At 35.6% G+C, this 18,325-nt stretch overlaps 1 protein-coding gene across 1 annotated transcript in view; it reads left to right on the top strand.

The window, feature by feature from the left end:
* Positions 1 to 18,325, top strand: part of HMCN1 (hemicentin 1) — a 443,754-nt gene that overhangs the window by 303,365 nt on the left and 122,064 nt on the right. The window contains exons 42-48 of the mRNA XM_032137046.1: positions 3,625 to 3,721; positions 7,834 to 7,956; positions 8,709 to 8,870; positions 10,269 to 10,550; positions 12,114 to 12,281; positions 16,694 to 16,807; positions 17,352 to 17,438. Of these exons, the coding sequence (XP_031992937.1) occupies positions 3,625 to 3,721; positions 7,834 to 7,956; positions 8,709 to 8,870; positions 10,269 to 10,550; positions 12,114 to 12,281; positions 16,694 to 16,807; positions 17,352 to 17,438 (1,033 nt within the window). The remainder of the gene's footprint in view (positions 1 to 3,624; positions 3,722 to 7,833; positions 7,957 to 8,708; positions 8,871 to 10,268; positions 10,551 to 12,113; positions 12,282 to 16,693; positions 16,808 to 17,351; positions 17,439 to 18,325) is intronic.

The following is an 18,325-nucleotide window of genomic DNA, read 5'->3' as shown; positions in this document are numbered from 1 at the left end:
GGGGGGTGGCAAAAGGTGAGGCTCTGGTTGCCAGGATTAGTGTTGAAAGACTCGTGTTTTAACAGTAGATGAGACAAAAGGCAAGGGAAGCAAGTCAGCTTGTTTGGCTGGAACAGATAATTTAACAAATGAATGTTTGGAAATAATGTTGAAAAGATTGATTTGAATGAAATACAGTGTGACATTGAAAGTCATCCTAAGGAATTCGGATTCAGGAGGACAGAAGACCACCGAATGTTTATAACACTCTCATAATAACCCAACGGAGAAATCAAAAGATCAGGTAAGTAATCTGCCCACAGTTACTGAAAGACAGAAATTGGATTAGAACACCGGGAGTATGGCTTCAGAACCCATACTACTAACCACCACATAGCCTCTTGCTAAAGGAATGTTTATTACTGATAAACAAAGACAGTCTTGAGAAATAGATGACAGGCAGTAAGCTGGGCAGCTTACCTAAGGAAGACAGAAGCATGGGTGTGAGTGAAAGGGAGCATGAAGGAGTATGTTACAGGCAAAGGATAGAGATCTTAGGAATTATGATTCTATAATAATGGAGCTGAGTGAGAAAGAAAAGACCAGAATCACTGCTGAATGAAAGAGGGATGAGCTAATTGAACTACACATGAAAAAAAAAGAAGAAGAAAAGGCATTGCCCATTCTCAGGGTCAGAGCCCAGCATTCTAGAAAGCATCTAGTGAAGTTCTCAAACCTTAACTCTGACCAAATGACAGAGGGAGACAATTGCATGAATGCAAATCTCAGTGAGTACAGAAGTTTGTCCCATTGAGGGGTTTAGGGAGAAGATCAGAGAAATGAAAACTTCTATGGAACGCAATCCTAATTAGTCAGTTAAAAGTATCTTACCTATGCGCTACCATTCACACACATCTCTAACAAAATCAAGTAATGGAATCTTACCATTTTGTTTTGCGTGGTACACACTAGGTGCTCAGTAAATATTAATCCCTCCTCTCTATTATTCCCTCCCTGACTCTTTCTATGAGACATGCAGGCCTGTGCATACTGACTTTAAGGACTTGGAACCCCATATCTGAGTGAGCCTGCCACGAATTTGTGACTCTGAGCAAAGATCTCTTAATTGATTGAGTTTCCTTATCTGTAAAATGAGAAGGTTGGATTTTATGTCCTCTTTCAAGCCTAATATTACTTGGTTCTCCATGTGTGTTTTTAGCTAATTCCAGCTCTATTGTTCACACAATAATTAATTATTGATTAATAAGTGTTTATTGACCGGCTTCTGTGCACCGCTGCTAAGCTAAGTGCTTCAAGTGATCACTCTAACTTCAGTGATCATTGACTGTTTTAGAAATTATTATTATTATATTTTTTACGTTTGTTGGTTCACTTTTATTATTCAATGCAAAATCTTTTAAACTGGCTGTTTGTGGTTTAAATACATTTCCCAAATTTCATGTATTGGAAACCTAATTTCCAAATTCATACGTTGATTGAAGGTGGAGCCTTTTGGATGCAATTAGCATTAGGTAAGTTCATAAGGCTGGCGCCTCCATGATGGGACTAGCAACATTATTAAAAGAGAAAGAGATTTGAGCTGATATGCATGTGTTTGCTCTCTTGCCATGAAGTGATCTTCACCAGATACTGGTGCTGTGGTTTTGGATTTTCCAGTCTCCAGAACTGTAAAACATAAATTTATTTTTATTTTTATTTATTTATTTTATTTTATTTTATTATTATACTTTAGGATTTAGGGTACATGTGCACAATGTGCAGGTTTGTTACATATGTATCCATGTGCCATGTTGGTGTGCTGCACCCATTAACTCGTCATTTAGCATTAGGTATATCTCCTAATGCTGTCCCTCCCCCCTCCCCCCACCCCACAACAGTCCCAGGAGTGTGATGTTCCCATTCCTGTGTCCATGAGTTCTCATTGTTCAATTCCCACCTATGAGTGAGAACATACGGTGTTTGGTTTTTTGTCCTTGCAATAGTTTACTGAGAATGATGTTTTCCAGTTTCATCCATGTCCCTACAAAGGACATGAACTCATCATTTTTTATGGCTGCATAATATTCCATGGTGTATATGTGCCACATTTTCTTAATCCAGTCTATCATTGTTGGACATTTGGGTTGGTTCCAAGTCTTTGCTATTGTGAATAGTGCTGCAATAAACATACATGTGCATGTGTCTTTATAGCAGCATGATTTATAGTCCTTTGGGTATATACCCAGTAATGGGATGGCTGGGTCAAATGGTATTTCTAGTTCTAGATCCCTGAGGAATCGCCACACTGACTTCCACAATGGTTGAACTAGTTTACAGTCCCACCAACAGTGTAAAAGTGTTCCTATTTCTCCACATCCTCTCCAGCACCTGTTGTTTCCTGACTTTTTAATGATGGCCATTCTAACTGGTGTGAGATGGTATCTCATTGTGGTTTTGATTTGCATTTCTCTGATGGCCAGTGATGATGAGCATTTTTTCATGTGTTTTTTGGCTGCATAAATGTCTTCTTTTGAGAAGTGTCTGTTCATGTCCTTTGCCCACTTTTTGATGGGGTTGTTTGTTTTTTTCTTGTAAGTTTGTTTGAGTTCATTGTAGATTCTGGATATTAGCTCTTTAAAACCCTAGAAGAAAACCTAGGCAATACTATGCAGGACATAGGCGTGGGCAAGGACTTCATGTCTAAAACACCAAAAGCAATGGCAACAAAAGCCAAAATTGACAAATGGGATCTGATTAAACTAAAGAGCTTCTGCACAGCAAAAGAAACTACCATCAGAGTGAACAGGCAACCTACAGAATGGGAGAAAATTTTTGCAACCTACTCATCTGTTCTAGAAATTATTGATTGCAAAGTTAGTTGGCAATAAGTCACATACTGCTTGTTGTATCTTTTGTATTATCTTGTGTTATTACTTATATATTATTTATTAAATTCTTTATGTTCACATCCTATATTCTCAACTAGATTGCAAACTTAAATCAGAAACCATATGTGACATTGTATCTCTTTATATCTTCTACCTACAGTACCTAGTACAAGGGTTGTAATAACTGCAGATGGTCAATGGATGAATGAGCATTGATGCATGTTGTACATAAATACATGAAAAATACTTACTGATACTAATTCATCTGCCAAGCACCAAACTGGGTACTAGGAGAATGAGGCTAATGTAATATAATACTTAGTTTAAAGAAGCTTACAAACCCAGCATGGGAGAAAGATACTTGTAATATTATTGGTCTCAAGAATAAGGCTGTTATTTTACTGGACAGTTTCCTGGATGTGTAAGGATTTCATATTTTAAAGTCTTAAATGACTTTATCAGAAATTGTACCTTTTTGTTATTTTTTTTCTGAGTTGTATTTAAAACACTGTTCTAGACCCTCAACCCCTAATATAAACCAAATTAAAATAAGGTATGGCATAGATGAAAATGGTTGGATCTTGTTTTGTTGAAACTGGGTGGTGGGTATATGGCCATTTATATTGCTATTTTCTCTATTTTTTATATGTATGTGAATCTTCAGAACAAAAATAAGAAATAGATCACAAATAGTATTAATAAAAAAAAACCCAAGTGAAATAGAGAGTGTGATTTCAAAGGATGATTTTGTTTTCAGATTGAAGATGCTCAGGTTCAAGACACTGGTCGTTACACTTGTGAAGCAACAAATGTTGCTGGAAAAACTGAAAAAAACTACAATGTCAACATTTGGGGTAAGTGTAATCAGCTCTTGAAAGCAAATAATGCAGCTGTGGTTTTTGTGTCACTTAAAATGACATTGATCCATGTAACTGAAACTGATTATAATAGGTAAATGAACAACAGTTAGTACATTTACATGGTGCTGAACTGTCCTGTGTATCAGTTAATATAACTACTTCGAGAGCAACTCTAGATGAACTTTCTTGTAACTTAGATGTTGAAGTATTCTCCTCATCTGCCTGAGTAGTAATATGCCCTTTGTCTTCCACAGCCAGCATCTCGTAATGATTGGGCCTTCTCTAGTAACTATTGGTGGGTTCGTCAGTGGAAAGAAAATAAGCCAAAAGGCCAAATTATATATATGAACTGTGTGTATGTGAGAGAAAGAACATGGGCGCTTGCGTGGTGGGAGATAGGATTACTATGATAATCAGGGAGAAAAGCTATTCTAAGTTGAAATTTTACCATTTGTTACTAATTAAGGTAATTCTTATAAATAGTCACAACTTGAGTCCCAGCTGTGGCTATCAGCTAAAAAGCATTCCCATTTCCAGTATACTCACCTGTATTTCACATACTTTAAAAAACTCATTTATAACTTATTCACTTGTGTGGTGGGAGATGGGATTACTATAATAACCAGGGAGAAAAGTCATTGTTATTCTCAGTTGAAATTTCACCATTTGTTACTAATTAAGAAAATTCTTATAGTCATAACTTTTGCCTCAGCTGTGGCTATCAGCTAACAAGCATTCCTATTTCCAGTACATTCACCTGTAATTTACATACTTTAAAAAACTCATAACTTAATAAGCACGCTTCGTTTTAACTGTATTTGTTTAAACTTTTTAATTATTGAGATTATAAGCTGAATTTACCTATGATTTATAGTTTATTCACATATTTTTAAATAAAAATAAGACTAGATGAAATAACTTTATTCCAATGGAGAACAAATACTTTTTAAAATTTTGAAAGCATGCACTGATGTAGAAAATGACTTATTAATAAATGACTATCATTTTTTAAAAATCCTTCAGGCAGGTTATGAGAAATGCTATTATACACCCTGTAAAAATTTACTATTAAATAGTAGAAGTTACTATATGGTAAATTTATATTCATTACGTACTACTTATATGTCATTCACTTCTGTTCCTGCCTCTTTTCACCCCTTTTCCCTCTCCATTTTCCCTTCCCTTCCGTCCTCATTTCTTTCAAATGGGAAAAATATTTATTATTTATATCTAGTTCATTTATTTAATAATTTATTTAATATTTATAGCTAGTTCCCAATATGGACAAGACACTAGGCCAAGTGTTATCAAGTAAAGATGAGAAAAAAAAGAGAGAAAAAAGAAAAATTAGGAGTGATGATCAATTAGAAACTGAGGTGAAGAATTCCTTTTTCATATGCGATATTTGAGGTACCTGTGGACTATGTGAAGCTGTCCTCCCTGCAGCCAGAAATACAAGCTTATCATTTAGGCAAGATAAGAGTTAAAAACATAAGGTTGCAATGAAATCACTTGGAGAAGGTAAAAAGAATGTATACAGAAGAGTACTAGATAGGATGGCTCTCAGGTGTACCATATAAGAAGAGAGCTAGTAAAAGAGACTCTAGATAAGAAGCTGAGAAGGAAGAGCCTAAGAGGTCAGAGGAAAACCCAGTAAAAAAAAAAATGCATCATGGAAACTGACGACAGTGTTGTTCTCAGAAGAACACAATGAGTAAGTTTGATATGGATGAATGGATGGGTGAATGAGTAATATTACATATTGCAGAAAAGTCAAATTAGTCATAAACTAAAAAACATACTTTACAAATATGCAGACCAGTACCTCTTAAAGAAAAGCAATGCAATAGTGGAAAGCAGAATGCAGTAGATTATAAGAATGAATGATAAGGGAAAAAGTTGAGACATCAAAGATAGATTCACTTTAAAAGTACTTACATTATGCTTCCGTCTTCTAGGCGCTATGCCATGTGTGGACATAGAGCAATTAGTGAGAAAGACAACGATGTTGTTCTCACAGAACTTATAGCGGGCTGGTGGAGAAATATCTTTAAATAGTCAAAATTAAAATTAAACCTCCTAAGAGCTATCATAGGTGGTTATGTAGAAAAACATATGAGACACGTTTAACTGAGCCCTTAAGGATGAGTAGGCATTAACTCTGCGAAGAGGGTAAAAGCAATGCAAAGCCCTGGAGAACACTGTCGGTATTCAATGAGCTTAATATCATTCACTATGGAGCCTAGTGTGATGCAAGGAGAGAGAGGAGATAGTAGATAAAAAGGTAAAAATAGGCGTATTGAAGAAGGCCTCTTAAATCAATTTAAAAAGTATCGATTTGATTCTAAAGGTGATAGAATAAACTAAAGGGATTTAAAGAAGGACCGGATGCTCAGGTCTGTATTTTAGAAGAAAGCAGACATATTTAAGAAGTTGAATCAACATGATTAAGTTGATTAGATTAAGATGTGTGGAAACAAGAAGAGTAAAGGAGGGATGTCTGTGTCCTTCCCTCAGAGAAGGAACAAAGAGGGTTGAGTTCAGTTTTGGACAAGTCAAGTTTGACAATGCTTCTAAGGCAACCAACTTGAGATGTTAAGTAGTTAGTTGGATATTAAAGTCTAGACCTCAGAGAGGGTCTCCATTACAGATATAGCTTTTCAAGTATTTGTATTAATGGAAGCCATGGGGGTAGAGAAGGGTGGAGTTTAGAACAGAGATCATAAATTTATAGTAGTGGCAATCTATGTAATTGTATCATTTTCATCTGGAGCTTTCAGTTTGTGGTATCAGTGACAAACAGAGTAAACTAGGACTCATCCACAGTAAGGGTGTTGACAAATAAGAAGGTAAAAGGTATAAAGTAGTTGAGAATATTGACAAATATTGATTATGAAATCTAAGCTGAGTAGACAAGTCGGTAAACAGAAGAATAGGCAGCTGGATAGGGAGACTTCTGAGAAGTGAAAGCACTTGAGATTCAATTAAGTCAATGGGAATTGACTTGAGAATTGGGAATAATTAAGTGAGAGCAAAAAGAACAGAGAAGTTGTCAGAGGCCTAAACTTATAAACTTACAGGAGAAATGTTCTAGATGATGGGAAGGGCTATGGTATGGCTTCTGATGGAAAATGGGATGGGTAGATCAATAACTGAGTAGACAGAGTATTTAGACTGGTTATACATGTGGATGCTGGGTTCATACAGAATGATGGCAGGGCTTAGTATGAAAAGTGTAAGAACACGTATCAAACTCTTCAGTGAATAAAGGAAGAATGACAGGTTTACAGATGGGAAAAAAAAGAGAGAGAGAGAGAGAAATAAATTGGTTATATGAGCCTCAAAAGAATAGGGGCTTTTACATGGGATGGTTGAACAATGACTGGAAGCCACACTAAGGGTGGAGGAGGATTCTCCCACTCCTCAACTCTCAGGAGCTTGGAAGAACAAGCCATCTACCAGCTGACAGTCCTGCAGCCAAAGAAGTGTCCTTAAGGAGAGTTCAGCCAGAAACTGCAGACTCCAGCACCTTTGAGAAAATCATGGGTAGTCAGTATTCACTTCGAAGATTCCAGAGAGAAGCTGTAGGCCAGTAGAGAAGCAGACTGTGCAATCTGAAATAGGCAATATGTCCTTTCTTTAGATGAAACCCCTTTCCTCTGTTCTTTAGTATACGTTATATGCCTTATGTTTCCAGTTCTGTTCACTATTTGAGATATCAAAGCTAGCTAGGCAACAGTGACTGGGCTAAGTTTAAACTTGGTAGATACTTTAGCTTTTTGATGCAAGGTGTCTAAATATCTTGCATCAAATATACATTTTCTAATAGCTATATGAGCTAATATATTTTATAAGTTATAATTAAGTAGCTTCTTTTTATGCCATTCTGAATATTTTGATAAATTTTTATCTGTGTACATGGGAAGTCTGCTATTAGCTATTTATGCTATATCTTACAAGTGACTTTTAATTTGATGTTGATGTCAACCTCATATGTCAATTTCTTCCTTGTGTCATTTGAGTAGAAGACTTTTATCTTACATGTAAACTGTTAGGAAAATTATATATGAAATGAGTGGAAAAATCATATTTTTATTTTTTTCCAGTCCCCCCAAATATTGGTGGTTCTGATGAACTTACTCAACTTACAGTCATTGAAGGGAATCTCATTAGTCTGTTGTGTGAATCAAGTGGTATTCCACCCCCAAATCTCATTTGGAAGAAGAAAGGTCAGTTTTTAACCTTGAAATTTATAAAATTAAATGAAAATATAAGATGGATATTGATTTCATTAGACAAATGTGTTAGATTATAAACAAATTTTCCTGGGGTTTGCATACTAAATGCTAGACAGCAAAATTGCTTTATATTAAATGTGCAACATGTGATACTTCCACACTTTCCAGTGAAATTTTTTATTTTTAAGACTGTTAACTCCTCCCTAGAAAAAAAAATAATTTTCTGCATTAATTGATTATTTTTTACTCAAATGCATTATAGGGCAGCTATAAACATCAAGAATCCACCATTCAGGAACTATATTTTCTTCTTTAAAATGAGTTTTAAACTTTCTGGGTGATTGGTTCAGTCGTACCCCAAACCTCAGCATCACACAATAAATCTACGTAATAAACCTGCACTTGTGCCTCCTAAATATAAAATAAAAGTTGATATTAAAAAGTAACATTTTTCTGTTTGTGACAGTTTTCAATGTACATTAAGACTGAATTCTTTGTTTGACCAGATGTTCAATTTATTTATCAACAACTCCTTAAGCCCACTAAGTGGCAGAAAGATCATTTAAATTTTCAGTTCATTTAAATATTACTGCTCCTTCATTTTACACACTAGGGCAGGATTCTTTTACAGTGTCATTTGCCTTTTATATACTTGAACTGAGTAAACAAGTATCATACTTGGCAATGTATACAAAATGCTTTACATTTCTGCCTCATATTCTGCCATTTGGACTTCTTTGCAGGCTCTCCAGTGCTGACTGATTCCATGGGGCGAGTTAGAATTTTATCTGGGGGCAGGCAATTACAAATTTCAATTGCTGAAAAGTCTGATGCAGCACTCTATTCATGTGTGGCATCGAATGTTGCTGGGACTGCAACGAAAGAATACAATCTGCAAGTTTACAGTAAGTTGTTGATTAGCCAGGCTTTGGCAAAATGTTCTTTTAAATCTTTTCATCTTTCTCATTTACTTTTAAAAATATCTTTAATGTTCATTCAAAATGGTATGGTTGTGACTATCATATGACACACACATTTAAATTGTGCTGACGTAACTGGAGAGCAGTTACTTCCTTCTGGCTGTTATTTGGCATTACAGCTGTCCACTCTGCATTAGCTCACCAATGACAGACACATCAATGTGGCTGTAATTTGTTGGGGACAGTGGACACATGGAGGGGGAAGGGGGAGCATTTTACCATAGGGGATATTTACAATAAGTAAAAACATTTTATTTTAAAGAATATTTTACTTGTATAAGATCTGAGAGTGCTTAAGATAGTTATATACTCATTTAATCTTCACATGAGCTGTTATATAAGACAAAACTGTCGCCTCAATTTTGTGTATGTGGAAATTTAAGCTCTGAGAGGTTTTGTTGGTTGAACAAGGTCATGTGGCTTGTGTGTGGTAGGACTGGCACTAGAACATTGGATTACTGACACTGGCCTACTTTTCTTCCCACACGCATATGTATTAGAATTGATCTAATTTTTGTTCCTAGAATCAGTGACATGTGAATTTAGCTTCAAGTAACAGAATAACTGTTGTCAGTGGCTTAACCAAGTAAAAGTTCGTGTTCTCACGTAATGAGAAAGCAGAGGTTAGCATTGGTCACGAGTTGGTCAGTGGCTTAATTGTATCAGCATAGGAGCTCTCTCATTCTACTGGTGCCTCCTTCATGGTCTCAAGATGGTAACTGTTATTGTGGTATCAATTCCACAAGGAAGGCAAGAGGAAGGGAAAGGGCTGGTATCTTTCCCTTTTATTAGGAGAGCAAAAAATTTTCCCCAAAATCCCCAACAGACCTCTGTGTAGGTTTTATACACCTAAATTCATTCATGTGGTTACCCCAGTTTTCCAACAAGATTGTGAAACCATCTCAGCTTTTCCAACTCATATTGTAAAAGGGAGAAGGAATAAAGGAGTTAGTAACAGACATTGGGTTGTAAGCTAGGCTACTATATCTATTTTAAATGAGTATTAGGAAGACTTACATAAGGCAGGGCTACAAGCGATAAGTTCAAATATTTGTATAGCTTCTCAAAAGTGGGAAGTTAGTGAACACAGCAATCTTTACTTACTGTGTCAATAGCTTCATTTTAGGTATGAACCCACGTAAAACATTGGAGAAGAATTCCACCTCTCAGCATAACACCATGTCTGTTAGTTGTGGGTCTTTTCTTTAGTTGTTTATATTTTAACATAAAAATATATTTAACTTTGGCTGATGAAAATTCCTATGTAAGACTTGAAGCAAACATTTCCTCTTTTGTTTCTTTTTTTCTTCCTCCAACCCTCAGTTAGACCAACCATAACCAACAGTGGCAGCCACCCTACTGAAATTATTGTGACCCGAGGGAAGAGCATCTCCTTGGAGTGTGAGGTGCAGGGTATTCCTCCACCAACAGTGACCTGGATGAAAGATGGCCGCCCCTTGGTCAAGGCAAAGGGAGTAGAAATACTGGATGAAGGTCACATCCTTCAGCTGAAGAACATTCATGTATCTGACACAGGCCGTTATGTGTGTGTTGCTGTGAATGTAGCAGGAATGACTGACAAAAAATATGACTTGAGCGTCCATGGTAAGTAGAAAGAGGCTCAATATGTCCATTCACTGGCTAATGTAATCTAGCATCCTGGATGGGAGATATAGGCCTCAAGTATTGAAAGTCATTTATTTATAATCCATCATTTTAAACATATATACCTTTTCCCCAGGTCAGTCTCATCATTTATCCTTCTGTGCCTGACCTCACATTATTTACCTTGCTGAAATAAGCACATATTAGATATTCTTTAAGGAAAGCACACAGTAAAGTAGAAAATTGTTGCCTTCAAATGCTTTTGGTCCAATGCTGTCCCAAGTAAAATCTGTTTTTATATTTTCCAAATTTGCTGACTTAACTGGGCTTGTATAAATGTAAGTTTCTTAGAATTTACTGACTCATCATCAGTTGAGCATGAGTTATACTGAAGTCAGCTTTAATATTCTAACTCTAATTAATGAGTCATAAATGTCAATAAGAATAGACCAAACATACAAATACACAGGGACAATGACTTAGATGTGTACAATTTGAACTATAATTTTTACAGCTATAGAAACAATGGTAAATTTAATGGACGCAAATCTTGTAACTTGAACTCAGTTAAGAAATGCATGAAGCTCAGTGTTAATATCCTGTAGTTTGCTGCCAACGTGTGTGCCAAAGCTATAGGAATCACAACACAAAAGGGAAGATGAATTAATCTTAAGTACTTTTTGTTGGATTACTCTTAATTTTTAGAATTAGATGATTGATTTTTTAGGAAATCTTTTCCTATAAATAGGTTATGAATCCATATTACGAATTTGCAAGAAAAGATGAGTGATTCATATTCACAGTAGCAAAGACATAGAATCAGCCTAGGTGCTGATTAATAAATGGTGGATTGGATAAAGAAAATGTGGTACATATGCACCATGGAATACTACACAGCCAAAACTCATGTCCTTTGCAGCAACATGAATGCAGCTGGAGACCGTAATCATAAGTGAATTAATGCAGGAATGGAAAATCAGATGCCTCATGTTCTCACTTATAAGTGGGAACTAAACATTGGGTACTCAAAGACATAAAGATGGCAACAGTAGACACTGGGACTACTGAAGGGGAAGGAGAAAAGGAGGCAGGAGTTCAAAAACTAACTCTTGGGTTCTATGCTTACCACCTAGGTGACAGGATCAATCATACCCCAAGCCTCAGCATCACAGAATATATCCATGTAACAAACCTGCACATGAATCCCCTTAATCTAAAATGAAAGTTGAAATTGCAATAAAAAAAAAAGGGGTGAGTGACTCATACAAAATCACTCGCTACTATTGGAATAACAATATGAAAATAATTTACTGCTCAGATTGAGGAAGAAGTGACATTTTTACTTCCAGGGATGTCACACACACACACACACACACACACACACACACAAACACATAGCTGGTTGTTGTGATCGCTTATTTTGCTTACTGTTCATCAGAAAATGGAAGTCTTATTAACATACACTGTTTAGGATTTGATGTTTGATATACAACATCAGGTATATCAAATGTATATCAGGCAACTAATATTTCCATTCCCTGTTTGTTTTATTTTGTCTTACAGCTCCTCCAAGCATCATACGAAACCACAGGTCACCTGAAAATATTAGTGTGGTAGAAAAGAACTCAGTATCCTTGACTTGTGAAGCTTCTGGAATTCCCCTGCCTTCCGTAACCTGGTTTAAAGATGGGTGGCCTGTCAGCCTTAGCAATTCTGTGAGGATTCTTTCAGGTATTACAAATCCTGGTAGCCTTATATTCTTGTTAGCTTCATATGGCTACAATTTCTCCTTAATTTCAAATTGCTCAGTGTTTTTATCGTTTTATTTTTTAACCTAGCTGCTTACTGTAATATTCACTAATAATATTAAGAAAAAATATTTAAAAGGACGTAAGAAACTATATGAAAATGGGAAATCTCCAAATATCTCTAGACCCCTTTAAAAAACAAATCTTGGCACTTGCTGATTACTTCAGTCATGGAGATGTCAAAGCATTCATGCTACAATGAGCATCCACCAATTTGAAAATAATTATAGGAAGTGCTGAAATTGAATTCAAAGTCTACAGTGAATCCTAGTATATAAAATACTTCTATAACCAAATATTAATATTTCAATGTATTCATGACTAATCTCAATGATGTTTACATTTCTAAAATGGGATAGTTTCCTGTGAGCTAAGACTTTATTTTCAAGAGATATTGATCATATTCCTCATATAATTTTGTGGGAAAATCTAAATATCTTGTCATTTGTGGATCAATATAAGCGTAGAGAGAGGCAAGCTGCAGAAATCTGCACTTGGCCCATTTTAGTAATGACTTGGATACAGACTAAGATAATCTTGCCATGTTTTTGATTAATAAAAAGCTTACTTAGAAAAATACCTAATGTGTGATTGAAGGCATCCAAATTCAAACACACCTCATGCTGGAGCTTTTGGATTAAAGCTAACAAGATGAAGGTTAAGTAAGGCTCATGATGGCCCTCTATATAATTATCTAATTATGCTAGTTTATGATCTCTTTGCACTTACGGTCAAACCAGTGATGTACTTATGGTGAAGTATAGCTTCAGAACTCTTAATATGAAAAGATGTCTGAATTGTGTTAGTTTCTCAGTATGCATTAAAATGCAATGTGATTATCAAGACAACAAATGTAATATTTTGCCACATCAATAAACTGTATTTTCTCCAATAAGAAAAGCAAGAGATCGTTTGCACTATAAACTTAGCAGAACTTATTAGAAAGACAAGAAGAAAGGCTTAATGACAGTATTTGCAAAGGAAAATAACTATGATGGGAAATTATCACATAATGATTAATATGTCTGTATTTAACCTGGAAAAATAAATCTTATGGTGTATTTGGTATATAATCCAAAGTAAATTTAAATATTTGATGAGCCATGGTGTAGAAAGGATTATGTTGTTTTTTTCTAGTTCCAGAGGTTAAAAGTAATGTCAGTATATGGAAGATTCCAGGGATAGATTTGTGTCTGAATATAAACAACTTAAAAGATTATTTAGCTTGCTTAAAGTCAAGATGAGCTACTTTAAGTGGCAGTAAGCTCCCTTCACCTAAATGTGCTCAAAGTTTACATTACCACTACTGAAGGCATATTCAGAAGATTTTTTCCTAGTACTGGAATTAGGTCTAAAAAACCTAAGTTCCCCCTGTTTCTTCCCGATCTTGGTTTATAACTGATAGGAGCTTGATGAAGAATGTACATTACCATTAACCCCATTTATTGTCTGTAATACTCACTATATTTATGATCTCAGACTCTAGTTACTTAACTTTGCTAACTTCAGTTTGATCACTTGTAAAGTGATAATAATAGTATTTGCCTCAGGGTTTTTGTAAGGATGAAATGAGATATCTAAAACAGTTAACACAGCACTTGCTTCTATGGTAAGCATCCAATACCTATTTCTTGTTATTGTCATAGACAACCTGGTAAAAGGTTTGTGGTCTCCCTGTCCTGGGAAACTTTCCTATGTTCTTACTATGATGTTTTAACTTTGACAGGACTCTCAGTCTCTGTTGATCTTAAGAAATACATACTAATGACAAAGATTGTATTAAAATGTGGTTACCAAAGCCTAAACACATTATCTTCTTGGCTTGAAATTATATTCATCTTTCTGGCTTTTTAAAAAATGTTCAATTGCTAAGAAAGTAGGGGCTCTTATTAAATATAGTAAGTGCAGCAAAGCTCCTGGAAGTGAAAAAGGCAAGCTAAAGTGACGTGCTCTAGCTTGTTACAAATTTACAGAAGTGGTGTTTTGGTTTTATTTATCTTTGTTGTGCTTGACTAGCAGCTGGAGATCCCTGAGTGAACACATGATAAGTATTTCACCTTGTGGTGCTGCCAAAGGAGTTATTCAGTTTTACAATCTGAACATGTTGTGTTGTGCAATAGATAAATCAGAATCAAATGAATGGCATATGTCTTGCTTGGTCTTCAGTCTCCTGTACATGCCTATTTCATTAATATTAGTCCTCCTGAGAATTTAAGTATAGCTTTTCTAAAAGCAGTAGTTTGGTGAAGACCCTATCACTGTTATGAAGTTATCTGCCAGAAACAGATAACTGCTATAAAAATTTAATAGGTACAAGAAACGTCTCTATATAAGTATAATTTACTGTCAGAATCCATTTTTGGTTTTCACTGGATTAAGTGAGAAGGCCATGAAAAAAAGAGAAAAGGAGGATCATGAAACTTATGAGGCTGACGTTTGTAGAGCCAGCAGTGATTCATAAAAGTTGTGTTGCTTTAATATCTCTCAACTGGAATCATATTATGATCTCACTCATCTGAAGTGACAGTGAGTGCTTGAATCCTTCCCTAATTTACATAAGTTTTTAAAGCATTTTTACTTTTTAAGTAAACAAAATTTCTGTTTACTTCAATTGGGAAAAAAAGGCTAAATTCAGGTAATTAGCTTTGTTTGTCTAAATAAGATACTACTAAGTTCACCTTTCAGTGGGTTGAGGGTGGGAAGGTTGCTTATAGAAAAAGTTCAGTGTCAGAAAACAGATAGAATACTCCTGGGAAACCAGACCCAGGTGAATATTTACATGAAAATTTCATGTTAACCATTACACTGTTTTTAATTCAAATTCAGGGTGCTAAGCAAAAATATACCAGCTAGAAAATTATTACACAATCCAATAAATGACCTACTTTTTTGTTGGACCTTACTCCTCAAATGGTGCCCAGGACTTTGTTCTCTCAGTGTCTCTTAGTTCTCTGCAGGTTTTGTTTCATCTCATTTGTTGGCTCCTCTGCTTTTATCTTTAAATAGAGTTTTCCTCCAAATTACACCCCCAGTATATTAGAGTTTCACTTTCAGTGAAACATACATTTCTTGGATGAATATTTCTTCAAACAAAATGTTACATAGATGTTCAAAATACAAAAAGAAGCAAAAGCAGTGTATCACTAGGGCATGAAGTGACCCCATAACATTTTATATAATGTAGGATTCCATGAAGCTCAATTGAAAGCTGGTAGTCTTCATTCTCCTATCTTCCTTATATTAGGTTGGTGCAAAAGTAATTGTGGTTTTTGCCATTGGAAGTGTTGGTAATATATTGATGTCACCCAAATCTGGGTGTCTGGCCTGGTTATCTTTCTGATATTCCCATATTATATGTTCAATGGAAAACTAGGACTCTTTTCCTAACTATCTGATCACAGGTGTCTTTCTAAGCACAAATCAGATCATGAGCCCTGTTTGTTTATACACTCCATAGTCTTTAGTGAGTGCAATAAAATCTGAATTCCTTAGCATAGCATTCATGGGCCCACACAATCTGGCCATACTCCATCTAGCCTCATCTCTTACCATTTTCTCCACCTGCTCTGCTTTTGATACCACTTCTCACACCTACTTTTTACCTCTATCTCTTCGTTCATACTCCACTCACAATAGCATCTTTATTAGTCTGTTTTCATACTACTGTAAAGAAATCCTCGAGATTGGGTAATTTATAAAGGAGAAAGGTTTAATTGACTTACATTCTGCATGGCCGGGGAGGCCTCAGGAAACTTAAAATCGTGGCAGAAGGGGAAGCAGGCACCTTCTTCACAAGGCGGCAGAAGAGAGAGTATGTGAAGGAAGACCTGTCAAACGCTTATGAAACCGTCAGATCTTACGGCAACTCACTCACTATCATGAGAACAGCATGGGGGAAACCGCTCCCATGATCCAGTCACCTCCCACCAGGTCCCTCCCTTGACATGGGATTATGGGGATTACAATTCGAGATGAGATTTGGGTGGGGACACAGAGCCAAACTATATCAGCATCTCTCAACTCATGTGCTAAAATATACTTACCTTTTAAGATCATATTCAAACATCACCTTCTCTGTGAAACAACATTTCTTGCTTGCTATCACCTAACATTATATCTATTTTTTTAATCTATTGAACTAGAAGATTTTTCTGAACTATTTTGTTTTATGTAAGTTTAAAATGTGATTTTTAAAAAAGCTTAACATAAATTCATTTTAAGGGCCTCTAAAGCATACTGATTAAATTTTTACCTAAATTGAGCATCACTTGGATGGCTTATAAAGTTTCATTTTTCTTTTTAAGTCATCTTAAAAAAGATGGTTTGCTTCTGCAGGAGGCAGGATGCTACGGCTGATGCAGACCACAGTGGAAGACGCTGGCCAATATACTTGTGTTGTAAGGAATGCAGCTGGTGAAGAAAGAAAAATCTTTGGGCTTTCAGTATTAGGTAATTATATAGTTTGCAGTATCTAGAAAATCTTTAATTGCCTTAAATCCTGGAAGCAGAGTTAAAATTTATTTACCACTTGATCTCATACCTGTGTTATTTAGACCCTGGACTGTGACTCTTGGCAAGAATTCAATATTAGAATTGTTTGGAGGCAATCAGGCAATTGTTTGGGGGAATTAAAATGCCTGTTTTAATTCACAGTTGCTCAACAATATTTTGAGAGGCTGAATGACTTGTTTAATGTGAATGCATATTAGAGTTATAGTGGAAGAAATAAAAGTCGAATAAATGTTCTTGGTGATTTGTTGACATTTTTATGCAGACTTAATGATTTACATTACAATAAAATTCATTATAATTGGATTTATGACTGTAAAAGTAGAGTTGATCAAAATAATATTATGACATTCTAGCAATCAAATAATGAATGTGGATTGGGGGATTTGTTTTGAAGGTTATAGCTTAATAAAACCATACATAAATACCTATAAAATAGCAGCTTTGCTGTTAAGAGCTGTTATTTTGTTGTTGTTTTTTTTAGTACCACCTCATATTGTGGGTGAAAATACATTGGAAGATGTGAAGGTAAAAGAGAAACAGAGTGTTACGCTGACTTGTGAAGTGACAGGTATGGGCTCAGCTCTCAGACTTTTGGTGCTCCCCCCACTCACTGTTAGTCATTGCCTCCACTATATATCTTAAAATTTTTTTTAATATATTTAGGGGGTACAAGTTCGGCTTTGTTACACGGATGTATTGAGTACTGGTGAAGTCTCAGTGATGGTAAACATTACCCAAGTAGTGTACATTTTACTTATTAGGTTATTTCTCATCTCTCAACCCCTTTCCCACCCTCCCACCCTTCCTAGTCCCCATGGTCTATTATTTCACTCTCTATGTCCATTTGTACACATTACTTAGCTCCCATTTATAAGTTAGAACATATGATATTTGACTTTCTGTTTCTGAGTTATTTCACTTAAGATAAAGGCCTCCGGTTCCATTCATATTGCTGCAAGAGATATGATTTCATTCTTTTTATGGATAGGTAGTATTCCATGGAATGTGTGTGTTTGTGTATGTGTGTGTGTGTGTGTGTATCACATTTTCATTATCCAATCTCTGTTAATGGGCACTTAGGTTGATTCCATATCTTTGCTATTGTGAATAGTGCTCTGGTAAACATACTAATGCAGGTATCTTTTGGTTATGACTTATTTTCGTTTGGGTAGATATTGAGTCCCACTATATATTAATCAGTTGAGGAAAAGTCCAGCTACTATAATTGGCATTTGAAATTGAATTCTAGTCCAGTACAGCTGGTAGAAATGTAGGAGGAAATCTTTCAAATTCCGTGGAGACAAAAAGGAAATACCAAAAAGAAAAGAAGGAAGAAAGAGGGAGGGGGGAGGGAGAAAGGAAGGGAGGGAGAGAAAGAAGGAAGGAAGGAAGGAAGGAGAGAAAGAAGGAAGGAAGGAAGGAAGGAGTCTTTTCTTTCAATTCAATAAATCATTC

The sequence above is a fragment of the Hylobates moloch genome, unplaced genomic scaffold (assembly GCF_009828535.3).
Source record: "Hylobates moloch isolate HMO894 unplaced genomic scaffold, HMol_V3 SCAFFOLD_18, whole genome shotgun sequence".
NCBI lineage: Eukaryota > Metazoa > Chordata > Mammalia > Primates > Hylobatidae > Hylobates > Hylobates moloch.
The sequence above is the reverse complement of the archived record's forward strand: the minus strand, read 5'-3'. Positions and strand labels throughout refer to the sequence as shown.